The sequence below is a fragment of the Rissa tridactyla genome, chromosome W, assembly GCF_028500815.1.
Source record: "Rissa tridactyla isolate bRisTri1 chromosome W, bRisTri1.patW.cur.20221130, whole genome shotgun sequence".
NCBI classification, from domain to species: Eukaryota; Metazoa; Chordata; class Aves; order Charadriiformes; family Laridae; genus Rissa; species Rissa tridactyla.
The window spans coordinates 791539-810651 of NC_071496.1; the positions used below are offsets into that span (position 1 = coordinate 791539).

At 44.9% G+C, this 19113-nt stretch overlaps 1 protein-coding gene across 3 annotated transcripts in view; it reads left to right on the forward strand.

The window, feature by feature from the left end:
* Nucleotides 1–354: 354 nt before the first annotated feature.
* The window catches only part of LOC128902007 (phospholipid-transporting ATPase IC-like), a 37810-nt gene continuing 19051 nt past the window's right edge, over nt 355–19113 (forward strand). For 2 of the 3 annotated variants that reach the window (XR_008463570.1, XM_054184261.1), the window contains exons 1-4: nt 527–603; nt 3406–3542; nt 15352–15552; nt 18299–18396. Coding sequence is in view for 2 of the 3 variants with exons in the window: in XM_054184261.1 (XP_054040236.1) it covers nt 15372–15552; nt 18299–18396 (279 nt within the window). In the remaining variant the exon portion in view is untranslated. Of the gene's footprint in view, nt 401–526; nt 604–3405; nt 3543–15351; nt 15553–18298; nt 18397–19113 lie in introns of those variants that run through there. The other variant, XM_054184262.1, reaches the window with a different exon arrangement.

The window sequence follows — 19113 nt, forward strand, 5'->3', positions numbered from 1 at the left end:
CCCGAGGCAGGAGCGGCGGGAGGAGGCCCCAAAGGCCAGAGGGGGTTCCAGGCCCGTGCGCGGGGCCTGCCCTGAGCCCGGCGCATTCCCCCACCTCCCCTGCCCTGCCGGGGAGAGGAACTGCAGCCCTGGCCCCGACCCAGGGGGGTCCCGCCGCCGCCTCCCCGCTCGCGTGCCGGGGCCGGCAGCGGCTGTACCTGGTGCGATGGGAACGGCAACAGGTCCGGGGCCGGCGCGGCCCCTCCCCTCCTCCTGCGCGGCGGGGCCGGCCCGGCCAGCTGGGGGAACCCGTTTGTCCGGTCTGACGGCGGCTGCCGCGGGGAGGCCGGGCGGGAGCGGGGCCGTCGGAGTCGTCAGAGGGCCCTGAGCGAGCGAGCGGCGGCGGGACCCGCGCCCACAGGTGCTGCGGGAGGGCGGGCAGGGGCGGTGGCGGCGGGGCGGGCGGGGCCCCGGCTGCCGAAACTTGGGCAGCGGGGCCGGTGCCTAGCCGCGCCCGTGGGGCCGCCCCGGTTCCTCTCGCCTTCGCGCCGGTAGTAAAGTCCGGCTGAGGTGGGCAGCCGTGCCGGGGAGCGCAGGCGGGACGGGGAGCGGCTACACCGGCAGGTATGTCCGCCCCGTCGGGCCGCCCGGTGGCGGGTCGGGGCTGAGGGGTCTAGAGCAGAGCTCTGTCACAAAACGCCTCTGCTGCCACAGGGGACCTGACCTGAAACGCCTTTATTTCTCAAAATCTCACCTCTTTAATCTGTAGCCCGATGGTTTTTTGGTTGTTTTTTTTGTTTGTTGGGAGATTGAAAAGCTGGAAGGTCTCACTCTGCCTGCTCGGGCTCTGGGGGTGAAGGTGGCGATGGCCCGTACCTCACAGATGCTGGCCACGCCTCAGGGCACGGAGGCTGTGAGCTGGGCCCCAGGGGAGCTCTTTTTCTTTCCATCGGACTGGGGAGGTCCAGTAGCACAATGAATATTTAAACAATTAAATATTAATTTGGAGACCAGTGGCTTCCTCAGGAGACTGTGAGGCGGTTGGCCCGAGGGCCATTCTGCCAGGTGAAGAGGCCTTTGCTCGGGGCCAGCGTAGGGCCCAGCTGGGACCTGTGGTGGCCCAACTGGGACCCGCGGTGGCCTGGTTGGGCCGCCGCGGGTCCCAGTTGGGCCACCACGGGTCCCGACTGGGCCACTGGTGCCTCCCACACACACGAGGGGCTCTTCTTAACCTCTGTGCCTCACAGGATAGCAGGTTTGGGGAGTATCCATCTAAACCCTCACAGTGATTTGAGTCTCTTTTCTCTCTCTTCCACCCAAAAAAATGTGCCTCAGCTGATCGTCAGACTTCCCACAGTGTCTCCCCAGTCTGAAACTTTGGGTTAAGGAAAGAATTAAGGATTTGCCAGGAGGTAAGGCATAGGGGAACAAATGCTGCTTAGCTTTCTCCCTGAGCTCCGGCAAATGCCTCCATTTTACTAAGTTGCCTTTGTGGCCTTGGGCTAGTTATTCTGCTTCTGGCTTTTTGCCTATATTTTATTTTTTCCCCCACATCTATAAATGAGGAAAATAGCTTTCGTGGTTGCGGGGTGATTAGTCGTTAGTCAATGTTTATACAGCCTTTAGAGCAGTAATAGGTGTCTTTAGGAATGGTCATAATTCCGCAACAGAAAATACTGGAAAAGTTACTTGTGAGGTCGGTTGGGAGATGAAAAGCATTTTTTGACGTCCCAAAAAATCAGTACCTCAGTCATGTTTCCTACTGCTTTGTGTCTATAGCTTAAATAGCATCCCCTCTCTTAGAGTCTGAATGGAACTGTGTTAAATGGAGCAGCTAATGAAGCATTTCATCACTGGCTTGAATGTCAGCAGAAACGTTTTGAAGCTGAAGAAGCCATACTGTACAGGGAGCTTCTGGCAATAAATAGTTTCTGGTAATGAGTAACAGTTTGGTGTCTTTTATCTTGTGTGTGTGTGTGTGATGGGGGGGTCTGGGTGCAAATGGCTGAAGAGTGCCCTGGGAGAGTCAGTGGGACTTACAGCTAACCTGGTTCTTGTACAGTCCCTACCTGTGTAACTGATGCTAGAGTCCTTGGGTTTAACTCCCTCTCCCTGCATAAGTGTCCACACTGGCTCAGACTTGCTCACAATTTTCTGGGTTTTTTTCTGTTTGTTTTTTTTTTTATTTGTTTTTCTCTCCAAAGTCTGGTTCAGGTGTCAAATGGTATTTGATTGTTTTGTGTTTTTCCTTGTCAGCTTCTGTGTTGCTGTTACTGACATTCACATTAGAGTGTGGTTGATTTTCTATCTGTCCCAGAGCTGTATTTATCTCTTTGTTAACTTGTAGGTATCATAAAGATTATTTTTGGTAAGTTCTAAACTGTTCTCTTTGTTTAATTCTCCCTTGTGAGACAGACTGTGAACATTATAGTCCCTTGCTGTGCAGTTTGTGATGGTGAATTCAAAAAGCCACTTATGTGCTTTGCGTTGAAGCCCTCTTTTTAAATTAGCTAGAACTTCTTTTCCACACTCTTTTGTTGTTGTAGCTTTTATTTTGATGGCATAGGTAATCATATTGGGCCCAAATGTAAAATGCTGCCTACATTTAAATATGGGGAGGGGTTTGATTGATTTTGTTTTAATTATGAGGGGGTTTGATGTTCTTCCTTGGCTATTTCCTTTATGTGGCCTCTGTTAAATGAGATGCTTTGTGTAGATGTAATTGAATGCAGGATATTAGCCAGGAGCTTCTGAAACCTAACCCTAGCTCTGACTGTGACTTACCATATGACCTTGGGCAAATCACTTAACCTCTCTGTGTTTCTGTACTTGTCGGGGTGAAGAATGTGGTTCTCATTATATCCCTCGGAGACTGATGGTGCATAAGCTCTCAGCCCTGCTTTGGAGATGCTGTGCTCTGTGACAGAGCACTGCTGCTGCACCTTTGCCTTTTGGCAAGCTTACAAAATTATTCTGTAATATGTAGTGGTGTGTTTAGTGCTGTGTGGTTTTTCCTCACGTGTTCTTATATAGATTAGAAATATATTTTTAATTTGACAGTAGAGATGGGCAATTTTCAGCAAGTTCAGGAATGTTTTTGTTGGCAAAATGGTGTACAGTTATGCACTGCGAGATGTACAACAAAAACAATATCTAAAAGAAAAAAAAAGGAGGGGGAAGAATAAGCAGTGTAGCGAAAACAAAGGAAACAAATCAAGGAAAGAACCAGGTCAGTTGCCAAAGTGACTTTCTGCCTGAGAGGAAGAAGAGGTAGCATGAAAGGGTTTGGAGAACTAACCAGAAATATTTCTTTTTGTGAAGAAGGCTTTGCAAGACAAGATAATTTCACTGTTTGCCTAAAAAGAAATATTCTTTTTAGATGGAAGTCAGGCCCAGAAACCATTCTGAAATATTGTTTTGTTACAGATGGAGCCTAATTGAAAGTCCAGTACGGGGGATTCTTCTTGAGCGGTCAGCGGTCTCTCTGCACTGACAGTAGAAGCCTTTCGAGCTACACCTGTAATGCAGTCTCTTGGTTCAGTCACAAACGGCAGTGGATAAAGGTCAGTTTGGGAAAATACCTTTAGCGTCGATTTTAGATGCTGACAGAAAAGGTGTATTACTGTGTAACCTCCAACCTTGTTAGCATGAAGTAACCTGTATTTTTTACAGTTAAAAATACCTGCTGTTTTTGATAGGGGAGGGTAATATCTAGGAAAATAACTATTTAAAGCTCAAAAAATCTTCCATGCCAAACAATATGGTTTCTGTGTGCACAAAAATAATTATATTTTCCTTTATTAAAACAAAGCTATGCGGTTTTAGAACGTGAACCTTGAAAGGCAATGTAACGATCTCTCTAAAAGGCAGATAGAAACCCCTTCAGAGTACGCTCGAGCCTAGAGCTTGAACAAAGGTTACCAGCTTTGTTATCTTCGGCAAAGATAACTTGTCTTGACTTGGACTTTAAATGATGGAAAGTCTGCATATCTGTTAATGAAAAATCCTAGTGCAGATAATGGATAGAATTATTATTTTGTTTCTGGAAGTGGCCCATCTTCAGCCATCCTTGCTTAGCCTCAGGCAGCTTGGACTGTAGGCTATGGGTGTCTGTTATTATTTCCTGTTAAAAAAATAACTGCCAGTTCCCTTCAGCCATGTTTGAAAAGAATCTTACTTCTGGAGAAAGTAAGATTTCACAGAGCTTGGTGTTACCAAAGTGTTACAGTTTTATACTGGTGTTTAGCTCCTGATGGTGCAGGTAATACGTGTCATTAAGGCATCCAAGGAGGGACTGCAGTTGATTCCTTGTAAAAGAAAGATCTGTGGATGTTAGAAGGTTCGTTGTACATGATGCCAATAAAAAAAACTCTTAGAGCTGGAAGTAGTTCAGTTCAGTAAGTCCTTGATCCTTACAGTTAAAAAGGTATAGCTGAAACACCTTTTTGGAAACTCCTTGTTTTAATGAGTGGTTGCCCTCGGTACGTCATACGAGGCTGGGTGTGTGTGTTTCTGATGGCAATATGAGCTAAAGAGACGCCATCGCTGTCTTCCAGTGCTGTGCCAAGGCACTTCTTTGTGGCAGAACAGCCCCATTCCAGTACACGTGTTTTGACAAAGCAGTTTGTTTATATAGTGGGAAATAACAGTGCAACTTTGCTTATGTCTTTATTTCTCCACCATCCTTGTTCTGCACAATTATGGCACTTCTCTTTTCCCACTTCAAACGTGGGTGAGTTGATTAACATAACATTAAAGTTTTGAGTGAGGCACTGTGGGTTTATGACATCTTAGCATGTAGCTGTGTACACACAACTCTCATCAGTTGCCTGCACTGTGGTATTCCCAGATTTTTATCCTGGCGCTAAAATTTCAAGATTCACGGTAAGGGGATATAAGGAGAAATCAATTATTCACTGGAGTTTAACCATCTTCAGGTCTTCCTCTGGTGGATATTAATGTTGATGTTATTGCTCATCCTCTGTTAGTATACAAATTGTGTAAGATTCATTATTTTTAACCAATAGATACAACAACATGTTACCTTTACGATGCTATTGCTTGTGGAAAGTGAAATGAACCTTTGCTATTCAGACTAAATTCTAAGTAGCCTCTGCACAATTTGTGGTTGCGAATTGCTTGAAATGACCTTTGTTATAAATGTTTTCTGTGAGATTAGGTACTGTTGTGAATCAAAATATATATACTTTATATTTAAAAATTGTGTGTGTATTTATACATGCATATGCTTATAAAACTTGGGGCTGGGTGAACAACAGCAATAGATGATATAGCCAAGCTGACTCTCATGAGACAAAACAGGTTCTCCAAGGATTTCTCGTGTTGCAGTGATAGCTTGAGTCTCCGAAAGCGTTGTTTGAATCTGTGTGGTTCTGCTGTGTGGTGAAGATCTCGGACTCGTCAGGTAGGACGTATGTTCTGGTGTCCTGGGATTTGTAGATGCACTACTTCACCACAAGCATTTTATCTGTAGCTGTGTTTTAATGACTTGAATTTTAACCTTTTTTTTGGTGGGAATTCTGAGTCACCTGATATTAGGCATGTGTTGGCAGTTTCAAGGTGGGAACTTTCTCCAGGGTCACAGTGCAATGAAGAAGGTGTGTAAGGTCAGGAGTCTGTTTCCTTACTACCTCGGTTTTGATTAGCGTATGCTCTCAAGTGTGGTTTGAGCATACTTATTTCAGAAAAGCATGCCTGACCCGGAATGTCTTCACTGTGGGTGGAATTGTTGAGCTGTGGGAGCTCTGACAGACAAGCAAAGCTCTGCTTATTTCCTCAGCTCTGATGTCTTTCCATTGGAGCGGTTTGGCTGTGAGCTGACCCGTTTGCAATGCACGATGTAAGCGCTCAGCAGTTCTGTCTTCCTGAAGCAGCACTGGGAAACGGGGTGTGCCTCTACGTCAGCTGCCAGAAACCTAATTGTCCACCATGTTTGGGCAGAGTCTGCTTGTCAGTTGCACCAAGCACCAAGCGTGCCATTTCTGATAGTCATTGGGAGCACTTAGGATGACACTAAAGGGCACACACCATATATGAGATGTTCTGAATTATATGGTATGTTTTTAGCCTAATGCAAAGTGTACGTGGTTGGCTTGTAGGAGTTGAGGCTTCAGCTTTAGAATTCAGTTAGCCCTGCTTCTAATGTACTGCTTTGACGGTACTTGATGGAGACTACCTCAGGTGAGCAAGAACATGCCTCCAGTCACAGCTGCCTTAAAATAATTCTCTGAACTGGTGAGGTTGCCTTTCTTTCTCCAAGGCATTTCAAGAGCTGGGCTTTACCACGGTCATGGCATACTTTAAGGATGCATACAAAAGTCAGTGTGTTTCAGAACAAGTGACTGATCGAAATCACTCCCATTGAAGATGTAATTTTGGGGCTGTTCAGTTATTTTAATATAGTCATTCAATGAAGTCAATATAACTGTTATGTATGAAGTAGCTATATGAATTGATGAGCTTAAAGCGTGTCATTTGCATGGCAATCTAGCTGAAGCTTAGTAGTGTTTGGAATGAAGGTTATTTCCTTGGCCCATTTGTGCTGATTCATGCTATTTCGAGTAACCACTTTTTTCTTTTTTTTTAAATGTCATAAAGATTAGCTAGAAGATTCCAGTTGTTCAGAAGATACTCTATCAGCCTGTTCAAGTGCTTGTTGCCAGTAAAATTTCATATCTCTTCTGAGTAATATGTGATCTGTCTCATATTTTGGAAGTAAATCTAGTTTTATTATTTGCCTGTTTCCTTGTAGAAGCTCTTGTTACAGGTAGGTTAGTTGATTAATACATTTTTAATGAAGGACGATACTCTATTAAAGCATTTGGCTGGGATCACTGAAGTGAAAATAGAAATGCAATATCCCACCATCGAAGGACTTCAGTTCTGACTGCTGCTTTGTGAGGATTAAATTGCGAGCATTAACTGAACCCATGTTACCAATTTGATGATTATGAGTCTGGGAGATGGAGTGCCACGCAGTGTCCCAAGGTAACAGTTCTTTTGGAGATCCTGTAATGCTCACCTACAGCTATTACCTCATTTGTTGTTTGTACCAGCCAGTAGAAAGTTAGGTGGCAACTACTTTTTTGGCTGTAGGAATCTCACCTTACAAGTAAAACAAATAGTATTTTGTTTTCTCCCTGGTATTTACAGAACCCTCTGAGAACTTGTGTGATGAGAAGTTGGGCACCTGGTGTGTTTTGCTACCCCTTCCTCTGTGTTTCGCAGTATAAAAACATCTTGCGTTTAAGCAACTGCATTGGATGTATTCATCCCATAATTCACAGGGATCCTCTTTCTTTTCTTATGCCCTAAAAATAGCAATAGCTAATAATAGTCTTATGAATTGCTGCCACCAGGTGAAAAAAAAAATCTTTGCATGTTGACTGGATGAACCCTCCCTATGCTTTGAATTGTGCTGAATTGCCTCTGTGCTGTTTTAAGCAGATTTTTTTTCCTTCTATTTGAAGCCCACTGCTGTCTTTTTAGATGAAGAATGCTATCCTTAAGACAAAATGCATGCACCTCTGTATACCTCCTGCTTTGCTGTGTAAAGCAGAGCTTCCTTTTTCTAAAGCAGTCTCCGTTCCTCAGAGTCCTGCTGAATTTGCTGGTTTTGTTAGCGTGAAGAGGTGGGGAATACGCATCGTGTCTTGGTGTGCCCTACCTAGCCGTTTCAGAGCCCGTTTCCCACAGCCAGGTTTACAAAATGGTCATCTGGATTAAATACTTTGCTTGCTATCCGCATTGTCAGAAAGGATAGACAAATTGATCCTTAGGAAGCAGTTATTTTGTTTTGCTTGCCCAGGGCTTGATATTGGTGACCAGGTTATTCTAAAGGAAACAAAACTGCAACCTTACCCAAGAGCGGATCATGAGCTGTCTTTTCAGTTACAGACGTCACTTCTCAAACATTGTTAAGAGCCCTTCTTTAAACATGTGCTCATGGATGAAAAATCATTCCTAAACCTATCAGCGTATAAGCTGGGCCGTGGACTTGAGTCTCCTAAATACAGGCATCTGCTTTGATAGAGCCATCAAAGTACGCTGTGGGCTCCCATTTCTTTTTCGGTTGTTTGGATTGCAGTCCTGCAAGTGTCTGTTCAGTTCCTCTGTTTCCCAAACAGGCTGTCTTTGTTTCATGCTCCCTTTCTAGCTTAAAATTTCAGTTATTGGCAAGATGAGCAATGTGTTACAGCTGAAGATGGCAGAATAATTACTTCTGTCTCTTGGGGGAAAATGTAATTGCAGTAATAGTGCATCTGCTAGAAAGGATGGGAAAGATTTTAAAAAACAGACAAATTGATAAACACGGAAATTCTACCTGTGTGGAGAAATTTCAAATTTTATTTTATTTTTTTTACTGTTACTCTATTGCAGGACTACTCCTGCTGACAAGGAAAGCAGGTATCGTTTGACTAGTTCCTTGTTGGAGCTCCAGGTAGAGTACTGGCTTTAAAATGTCTGATGGAGTTTCCCAAGTGGGATTGAAATACGTTCTCATTTTATTGAGCAGGACACTGGTGTTACCGTGTTTTACAACTATGGTTTTGCTGTTTTATTGGAGAAGACTATTTCCCTATTGGTTTGGCAAAATGCATTTCCTTGTTTCACAACAATATGAAGCCTGAAAGCTTTATATTTGTATTACGTTGTTAAGGGCTCGGCAGATGATCACGACTCAATAAACGTGGAGTTGGAGCTGCTCTGGGAGTTTCAGGATTTGCCTGCTGCCTGCGGAGGCAGTGATTAGCCAGGGCAGTTTAGATTACCTCTCGGGATCCTCTCCACACGTGCCTGAGACAGACTTCAGCCAGGGGCCTACTGAGGCAGGAAGCCTCTTTGCATTTACCTGCTTTTTCCTGTTTTGGTTTTTAATATGTAGTGATGGCTTTTGTAATTTTTCTAGAGTGAAGAAACATGGGACAAAACCAAAATATCTGAGTATCAGGCCTTTCATTTATTTACTTTTTTAAATACATAGTTAAATATCAGTGAAACATCTTGATGTAGCTTTTTTGTCCTATTTTAGCACCAGAGACATAAAGTAATTCAGAAAGGTTTCTCTGAGCTTGTTTTTTGTACTGTTTGTTTTATGACTCTTGCCTAAAATGTTGATGTTGTTAAGTTGTAAAACAACAGTTTTACAGGTTTGAGAAAGTGTTATACTAGGCGCTGCATGAACCTGTGAGATGGCTGTGCAGAACAACCTGCTCAGGAGACCGCGGCAGGCTGTAGGCTGTGCACGTGTTGTGAAGGGACTGGTGACTGATGGGTATGACACTGTGAGGCTTATTCTGCTTCACGTTGTAAGTTTCTATATCCACAATAAATAAAAATAACAAATTTAGTAGTATTTTAATTCTTTTACTGTAGATATGACTTGTTCTAGATGGATCTGTAACTGTTTTAGGGCCACTCTGAGTGAGTGACTGTCTGATTTGCAGCATTACAGTTACGCTCCTGTGACCCCAAGTTCTTGCAACAGCGTCACGTGCAATGACTCTCCAGAGGAGAATTTAGAGTAAGATTTGTTGTTGTTGTTTACGGCTTTGGAACAAATGCAGTAAATGCTTTTTTTACAAAGTTTAAGTTATTCCCAATTAGCTGGTATTTGTCCTGAAGCATGATCAGACACAAAACCTGAGTGACCGAAGCACCGTGGAATTTTCACCCAAGTTCTCTTTTTTTATTTCTGAGTAAATAAACTCAGGCAGGCATAATTAAACTGTGTTTAATACTATTTTCCTCTCCTTTCCTTCACCATACATCAGCCCAGCTGTTAGATCAGCTTAATTTTGTAAGATAAGGAGACTGTTAGCCTGGCTTGTGCCTGTTGTGCCAGAACCGGAGCTGACCATTGCTTCCCGCTGGCCCGGTGGGTGCCCGCCGAGCTCAGAGCCGGCCCCAACCTCGCCGAGGGAGGCAGTTCTTGTTGCCACGCTGGTCTTGCTGCAAGCGAGGTGGAAGCAGCTGCACTTCACGTTGTCGGTACCCTGCATGCCCACTCTTGGGGGCTGGCTGGTACTCATGGATGGCTGCGGAGTGAGTGGCTACTGAGCTGCTGGGGAATCCTCTTGAGTTCTTCTAATACTTTCTCTAGACTGAAGTTTAGTTTAATGTAAGGGTTTCTGATTTTGCGACTTATCTGAAATGGAGTGAAAGCCCCTGTCTTTAAGTCAGGAGCTAGAAAACGAGGACCATACAACCAAGAAACAACTGTTTTAAGTGCTCTTTTGAGCATTTCATCAAGCACCAGGTAACAACAGCGTTCTTCCATCTCAGACCCTCCAAGAACTGTTTCCACAGGCCCCAAAAATTCTCTTTGTAAATTTTGGCAGCATTAGAAGTTAATTCAGAATTTAATAAAGTTATTTGTGTGTAGTGCTTCTACTGGGATGCCGTCTGCTGCCCTTGAAAATGCATAGCTCGATCCCCGGGCAGCAGGATCCTTTGGGCCTTAAGCGTGTAGCCTGCATTACATGTAGGCAAGTAGATCTCGTTTTGTGAAATGCTCCTCCTGTCTCTGAGAGAAACTGCAGCTTTTCTTGTGTTGGAATTTTGGTTTGCTAATTATTTTTCTTTCCCTCCGCGTATGTTCAAACATTAGTAATTATTGGTTGAATCCAAGCTTGATGAGAGAGATGACGATTTCGGAGAGTTTTCTAAAGCACATTTATGTGTAGGCTTTTTTATTAGTCCATTCAATGCAAGATCTGTAAAAGCAGTGTTCATTTTGGATTATATTACTGTGAAACTGGAAGAGTAGGTGGGATCTTGTTTGAAACAGTTTCACCCCCAACTCCAGCAAACCAAACATTTTTTGCCTTATTTGAAAGACCGTTTTGTAAGCAATTATTTCAGCTCAAGTCTGAACATAAGCAGTATACACAAACATAAGAAATTGTCTGTCTCTGTTCTGGGAGGAGATCCTTTTAAGAGTGGCTCATTGCTATTATTTTATTTCAACATTGTTCATAAATAGTTTGTTTATTCTGCATGGCATAGCCTTTTTAGCCTTTTTGGTTTTCTTTTTTAAATTGTGGTGCCTTTTTTCTCCTCAGAACAGTGACCACTACAAAAATCAGTAGCAGATGCCTTTCTTCCTGCCAGGTTTAATTCACCTTTGGTTTCTGTTGTGTCCATCCCCGTGCCAGTGGATGCGTGTTCTCCTCTCTTTCCATCCCCTGCTGGTTCAGTATTAGTTGGCATCTCTGCTGCTCCGTGCTGTCGGTTCCTCCCGTCTCCTCTTTCACCTTGTGATCGCTCCCCACCTTCTTCTGAACTCCTGACATCGCTTTGACGTCCCAGCTAGCCCTTTTCGTGCAGACTAGGTGTCAAGAAACTTAACTCTAAACCAGTTTGTCACTGGAGGACTCCTTCACCCTCGGTCCTGCAACACCTCTTCTCTGACTGCGGGTGCCTTTCTGCAGTCTCCCAGCCAGGTGCTCGCCGACAGCCCCCCCCCTCTGCTCCCCGTCAGTCGGACCACCGTCCCCTCAGCCGCTCCTGGTCCCCGAGGGCAGGATATGTACAGGGCAGGCAGGCAGCCATGTTTCCCAGGAGACTCTGCTGGCCACCGGGGGTGTTAGCGATGAGAGGTTAGTGTTTGGGTGCAGAGACCATGCCCTCTGCATTTCATGGTGTCAGGGTTAGTAAATGCTGCCTGAAATCACTGACGTGTGCAATTTCATTGCCTTCTGCAGAACTGATAACGGTGCTGCCTTTGGCATGGAGCAGCTCAGCGGACAGAGCTGTGCTGCCTGCGGGGTAGCTGTTCATGGGATCTCCTCTAGTAGCGGGGTTTTCCACTTGACAGTTTAGTTCTTTGAGAGAGTAAAATGAATAGAATTAGTTTGAACTTCCCCCCAACAAGCTGTTGCACCAGCACTCACAGCTAGCCTCACAGGCTGCTTCTGTTTGTATTTTAGGTATTGCCAGTTAGCTATGCATCTATAATAGACAACAAATACAGCGTTTTTCGGCATCTCGTCTAACCCTTTGCATGATTAATTAGTTCGGTAACCAGTTAATGAGTAAAGATTAATAGACTAAAGGCTGAATCTCTTTGTGCTGTGGGTATGAGCTTATTTTGTTTGTCTTGGAGTGAGAGCAATTCAAAGATCCTGTGATATTTTTTGCTTTAGGGACTGTGCATGTAAGGATCTCCAGCTCTTCCCCTCCAGTGGTCTCCACGTAAGGTATTAGCAGGGCAGAATCCTTGACTACTGCAGGGCTTCTTGCAGTCATGTATATTTTATATATGCTTCAAAGAGTAATTGAGCATTATGTCCTGCTCTAAAAGGATTTTGTCTAACATTCAAACAATTTGGGATTGAAAACAAGGAATTTCTTTGCACGGAACGTCTGCTCAGGCAGAAGAAAATCTTAAGTGTCTGTAAACCTGAAAGTAGACACATGGGTGAAGAGTCTGATGCTGGCTTGCTTGAAAAGCAAAGGCTTTGATGGCTAAGGCAGGATTGTCCATATCCCTGTTCAGATAGAAAATACTGGGAAAAGTCAGTGTTTGTGTTGGCTGTAAGTATTGCTCGGCAAGTCAGAGTTTGCAGGATTGTTAAGAGGCAAGACTAATACCCGACTCAGAGTGTCTGCCTGGTTTGCCGAGGGAATGAAACCTGGATGTAACCTGGGGTCCCTGAGCGCTGACACGGGTTGGGCAGCTGCAGTGTCCCTGCGCCACGGCACCGCGCTCGGCAAGGGCTGCGCAGCACCGTGCGCAAGGAACCCCCCGGATTGCACCACGGACCCCTTCCCTAGTGATGGCTGTGCCAGTTGTCCTGGCCGTGTGCTCCAAGCTGTTAATGAGCAGATTGCTCTGGAGATAAATTTTTGGTTCAGGTTTCTGGTTAATACTTTTCTTCCTATCAGGTGAAATAGGAGATTTTATGGGGATGGGGTGGTAGTTCAGAAAGAACAAAGGAGTAAAAAGAGGAGGAGGAATAAACCAAAATATCCTGGTGAGGTATTCAGGTGCCCGAGTCTGAGCTTGAATCTCTTGCGTCTTGAGGTGAATTCCCTAACTCCAAGGCAGTTTAGGAAAACAAATGATCCTTTCATGAAAGTTTCAGGATCCACAGCTGTGTTAGTGACTAGCTGTCATATTCCCGGCTAATCGCGTCAGTGGGGAGCCTCTAACAGCTTGAATGGGTCTTGGGAGAAGTTGTATTAATTCATATTAAATCAAACTGTGCATTCATGTGACACCTGCTGGTTTTGGTTTATTTTGTAAACTGTCAGCCTTGAAACATTAGCCTGTGTGCTGGGCAAGCACTGCAGAGCTGCGGCTCAGGAGTGTCGCATGCTTTGGGCTCCCAGCCAACAGCCGTGTCATTTGAGTAGCATATTAAGTGCTCATGTAATATTTATATATCTCTTATAAGAGAGATTAAGGAGGGGAGACAATTCAGCTTTGCAAAAATAGAAACCAAGGTGGATGTCAATAGGGTTTGGTGTCAGCCCCAATGATTGCTGTTGTGTTAGCAACAGCATATTGGGGCACAGGGTGTCACTGGCCTTCTTCGACACCATCTTCTTGCAAGATGGGTCAACAGACGTGTACTTGGTAGCTAGCTGCTGTGCACATTATGTTACTTGGCTTCAGCGATCTTTTAACTTGGTTTGGTTTTGAAGTTGCCAGGGAGGAGCAAGAGCAGACCTGCTCCCCATGGGAGAGCAAGTGGATGTGCGAGGCAAGTGGGACAGACCCCAAGATGGTGACCAGGCCCAGCCAGAGTCCAGGCCATAAGGCAACACCACGGTGATGAGGCTGGTCCAGGGTCAAGCTGGGAAGTGGATGTGTAGCTCAGGGTTAGGATCAGGACCAGCGATGGCCGAAGAGGTCCACAGTGTCGAGGCAGAGCTGAAGGGGCATGGACGTGGCCACAGCTCAGCTGGAGACCGGCCCTCCTTCGATGCAGCTCAGACAGGGCCTGCAGGCTGAGACAAAATGTGGTTCCTAGTCCCATGGGCGCGAGGGGGCCGGGGCACAGCTGGTCGGGGCTGGAGAGGCTTATTGATGCCCTCGGGGCCCTGGCAGAAATGGGTGAGGTGAGGGAGCCCCCTCCTCTCCTCACAGTTTTTAATTTTCTTACAGTTGTTACGGTGCCTAGCACAGACAGGACAGAACCTGTTTGGGATTACTGATCTTCACAAACGAGTGCAAGTGACTTAAGCCTCAGTACCACAAATTTGGGTATTGCATGGTTAGAAATGAACAGGATGCACTTGTCAGAACAGCCTGAACCCTTGTGCTGGATCGGTTATTAAAATGCCAGGACACCCAGCAAGGTGACTGACTGGCCAAATGTAGATGAAGACCACCTAGGAGTTGTGCAGGTGGTTATTTGTAGATGTTGGTTGGACGGGAGTTACACAGGAGTAAATGGTTTCTGGATTTTGTTTGATCGGATGCTGTCTGTTGCAGCAGATAGCTTAAGCTGTAGAAACTGTCTCGGTGGTCTAGAAATGCTGCGGGAGGCTGGGATCCCTTATTGCGGATCTTGGTCCTGTCTGAGATCAGCCAAGTGCAGCAGCCCAAGTCGCAACAAAATTGAGAGCTTTTAAGGAGCCATAATTTGAGTAAACTTGATGGAAAGTGGAGATCCCAGATCCAGTTTGGGAGATAATGTGCTAGTGCTCGAGGGTCAGGGAACACATGCGCTTTCTGAGAAGCTTCAGGCAGAGGTATGCACACACACATCATGGCTTCAACTGACTGGCCCTGTGTGTTGAACCACAAATTAGTTATAAACTTCCTCGGGTATTTGGACACCAAGATGTGGGATCTTGCAATGACAAACACTGACGTTCAGCCTGTCGGGAGGGGAGAGGAAGCGAGGGCTGGTTTGGGTGAGACTGGGCAGAGCGGGATGGAGGACCAGCTGTGTGACCCAAACTGGGCCCTTGATGGCACGATCCACGCTTGCCTGGCCCTTGATGCCCAGTTCCTTGCCCCACTGTGGCCAAGTGGGGCTCTGGCTCCCGTGTCTCTGCAGGGAATGATGTAGTGGCCACTGGCAGTCAGGTGTTTGCAGGCTCCCTAATTCCAACGTCCCACTCAAGGTGTGCTGCGTCACGAGCGCAGGGCGTTCCGTAGTCTGTTGTGTGAGCATGTATAATTACATATAGCAGAACAGTAATGAAGGACTTGCTGTGAAAATAACTGCCTTGTGACTTTGGTCTGTGTTTGAAAACCGAGCTCATGCGGTGTGCTGTTCCAGGGAAACTGGTTTCAAACGTGGGTTTTGGTGACTAGCATCAACAGAGGAAAATTACAGAGACGTGGTTTCCAGCACTTGCTATGTTAACCCCTTTCCCTAACTTTTATAAAAGGCTCGCAGGGCGCTAGCAGCATGATCTCAGAAAGGGATTCGGAGACCACCTTCGATGAGGATTCCCAGCCTAACGATGAGGTGATGCCATACAGTGACGATGAAACAGAGGACGAGTTGGACAGTCGGCAGCCTACAGTCGAACCAGGACAAAACCGAATCAACAGAGACACAAAGGAGAGACGAGAGACATTGAAAAAAGGTAACATTATGACAGAAACTTGATTTGGGTAGCAAACGCGTGGATCAATTTGACTTTTGTGCTTATTTGTTAGGTAGGATTTGAAATGGCTTATCTGAATCCATGGAGTAGTAATTAATTGATGGCAGTGCAGTTTAACCAATGTCAGAACGGAAATCGGCTTCATTCCAGTTGCAACCAGAGTTCTGTGCCACTGCTTGTTGCGTAAAGCTAATGATCTGCACGGTGACCTCATCTTAATTAGGGCAGGTCCTAGATGTACATAGCCTGTGGTCTGAGAATTGCTTCAACAGAACTTCAGATACTTGCCTTCCCCATCATCTGGAAACTTGAACCAGCATAGGCCAGTTTGCTGTGTTTAGTCTGATGGTTTGCATGTACGTTTGCTTTCTGAGTCTTGCACAGCTGAGATTTCAGCTTCAATGCTAATTTTGTAGCCTTGTGGGTTTCTTTATTTGCAGTAGTTTCAGAATCACAGAAAGGTAAGGTGAGTAGGAGGAGTTCAAAGAAACCTGTCAAGTGCTGCCAGTGTAGGAACATGAATGGGAGGAGCCTCTCTGACATGTTTTAGACATACCTGTTCTTTACCTCTGTCCAAGGGAAGTCTGTAACTCCCCTAAATACACCTCTTTGAGTGTTGCAATGTGAGTAACTTTTATTTAACCAAGGCCCGTTTAATATATATAGACTTCTTCCTGTTTGTGTGGCAGTAGGGAACAGTTGATCACCTCTCATTTTATAACCACCTATTACATGTTTAGTTTTGGTTTGGTTTTTTTTTTTATTATGATGACTGAGATAACATAGACTATAGAATAAATGCAGTTGCCTTAGCCTCTCACCATCCATCATATCTTCTTGAGTTCTCATCATGACAGTTGCTCTGTTCACCTGCTCCCCCTGTTTTTTTTTTTCCTCGATACTTTATTTCGTAGACCCAGTACATCAGCAAACACAAGTTTGCTTTGTGGCCTAGTATAAGCACAAGAAAAAGAAAAGAGAGAGAAACAAAACTAAAACAGGACCTCCTACACCTTCAATTTTGTTTCTGAAGTATACCGTGCCTTTTGCTTTTTCCTGGAGGGTGTCTGAAATCAGAGATGAGTTTTGATTCTGCCCTCCAAAGGGCTTGTAGCTCCCGCTAGTTCAGTGTAACCACAAGGCTCTGCTGTCTATACAGTTAACATTACCCAAGTTGTTATCCAAAATATGGACTAGAGCTATGGATATGGCAGAGTTCCTTTGAACTCCGATCTAGGGCAAAAGCTTTAAGGAGGTGAGAGATGTAACCATGCAGGCTTGGTATGCCAGTACTCTAATCATAGACTCACAGAATGGTTTGGGTTGGGAGGGACCTTAAAGGCCACCCAGTGCCACCCCCTGCCCTGGGCAGGGACACCTCCCACCAGCCCAGGTTGCTCCAAGCCCCGGCCAACCTGGCCTTGAACCCCTCCAGGGCTGGGGCAGCCACAGCTTCTCTGGGCAACCTGGGCCAGGGGCTCACCACCCTCACAGCAAAGAATTTCTTCCCAATATCCCATCTAAATCTCCCCTCTTCCAGTTTAAAACCGTTCCCCCTCATCCTATTGCCCCATCCCTGACAGAGAAATATTTATCTTGTTGTAGCACTCTTTATCTCTTCTGAGATTGCAACCGGTATGCTGGAAATGAAAGTTGTATAGTCACAGTAAAGTCACAGATGCATCAAATGTGAACTTGCTTTATGTGTTGGGTGGGAAAACAAAAACGGCTTTGTGCCTAGATTTGAGTTTTTAAGTCTTAGTCAGCCTTACCAGACATAACTACCTTACAGCGGGCCCTTACCACCTCGTGGGTCCCTGGCAGCATTGCCAGTCCCCACCCCACACCTCTGCCCACCCATGCTCTGCAGTGCTGGGTGCGCTTAGGTCATGAGAATCCCATGAAACCAAAAAGAACACCCATTAAGGACAATTACTGTGGGCTGGAGGAAGGGGGGAGGCACTTGGCTGATGAGTCCAGAAGGCTGGATTTCAAAATACTGTCTGCCTCATCCTTCGCAGGCAGGCAAAGCTCTCCCAAGAGTTGGTTTCAAAACTTGCAGGAGGAGTTTAGCGGGGAGTTCCTTTGATGTGGGCAGGGCCTGAATTTGTGGGTGTGGGTAGCAGGATTAATAGGGCTATCGGTGATGCAGGCTTGAGGGCAGGAATGGGATCTGAAGGATTTTGGGGGGAAAGAGGTAGCCTGTGAAAGAGGGGGCATGGATATCTGAAGAAATAAAATGAGTGCTTCAGATTCTTACTTTTTTTATGGTTGTAAATGAAAACCATTGCACAGTATAGTTATATGAAATGATTGTTTTCAAAAGTTGAGCAGACCTTTTCACTTCTAGAAAGTCTGAGAAACCGTGTTTTGGGTGCTTAGTGCTTCACAGGTGTAACAAAAGCAAACCAGAAGAGGGGAATGATGGGAATTTAGCACAAATAAATGTTACTCTGATAGGTTTTCAGTTTCTCATAGGACTTCCAAATTGGTAATCACCACTTCTTCCTACCTCAGATTTATATTTTAATTGTTCATAAAGACAAATAGCCTGGAAACTACTTGAAAACCTTTTTTAGACTATGTACTAAAAAGCAGGTACCAGTTTTTCTTTCATTTGAAAGTACCTTTAAAAGATGGCATTTGAGAGAAAACGTGAAACTGGCAGATTTGTTCTCTTGTGTTTATATCGGATGTTGACCCATTTTTGCCTTATCTCTTCCAGACTGCAGCTGGCAAGTTAAAGCAAATGATCCACACTTCTACGAGCAGCCCCAGTTTAAGAAAACAATATTTCTGTGCTTCAAAAAAAGCAAATATGCAGTAAGTTTTCTTTATCTCAGTTATGCATGAATAGTATTTGTCAGGGTGAATACTTTCTTAATCTCAGTAAGATCTTTCAAACCGCTGGTGATTAGTGCAAAAGCAACAATTAACACTTCCTTAGGATTTCCAACAAAGGTGGGGAAGTATAACTGGGTTTGGGTTTATGAATGGAAAATCAAGGTATCAAGAGACTTGTTTAAGATAAGACACAGAATTAGAAGCTGGGTCTCCTCAGTCCAAATTCCGAGGTTTATCAGTCCAAATTCTGAGTTCTATCTGCTCAGCTGTGGCTGTTGCAAATGCCTGCATAGGTGTCGTCTTCCGTAGAAGAAGTCTCAGTCTAGTATTAAAGCAATATCCTGATTAAGCTAGACTGGGACAGTCTTAAAAATAGGCATTTGGGAATGTCTAATCATTTAAACAGTGTCATTCTAAATCCACCTTATTATGATACAGGCAACATTTCTATCTCATTTGTCAAGACAAAAGGTTGAATTTTTTTTCCTGTTCCTAATTTTTTAACTTTTCAAAGCAATAAAGCTGTGGTGCTTGTATGTGGTGCTGGTTGCGAGTGACAGAGGCTTGGACTGAGAGGTTGTGTGTGATGCATTGGCTCCTGAGATTCCCTTGTACCTACTGACATACCTGCCTCGCAGACTTGGGGCAGTTTGGATTATCTCATGCATGAGTATGAACATTTCATAGTAAAACTTC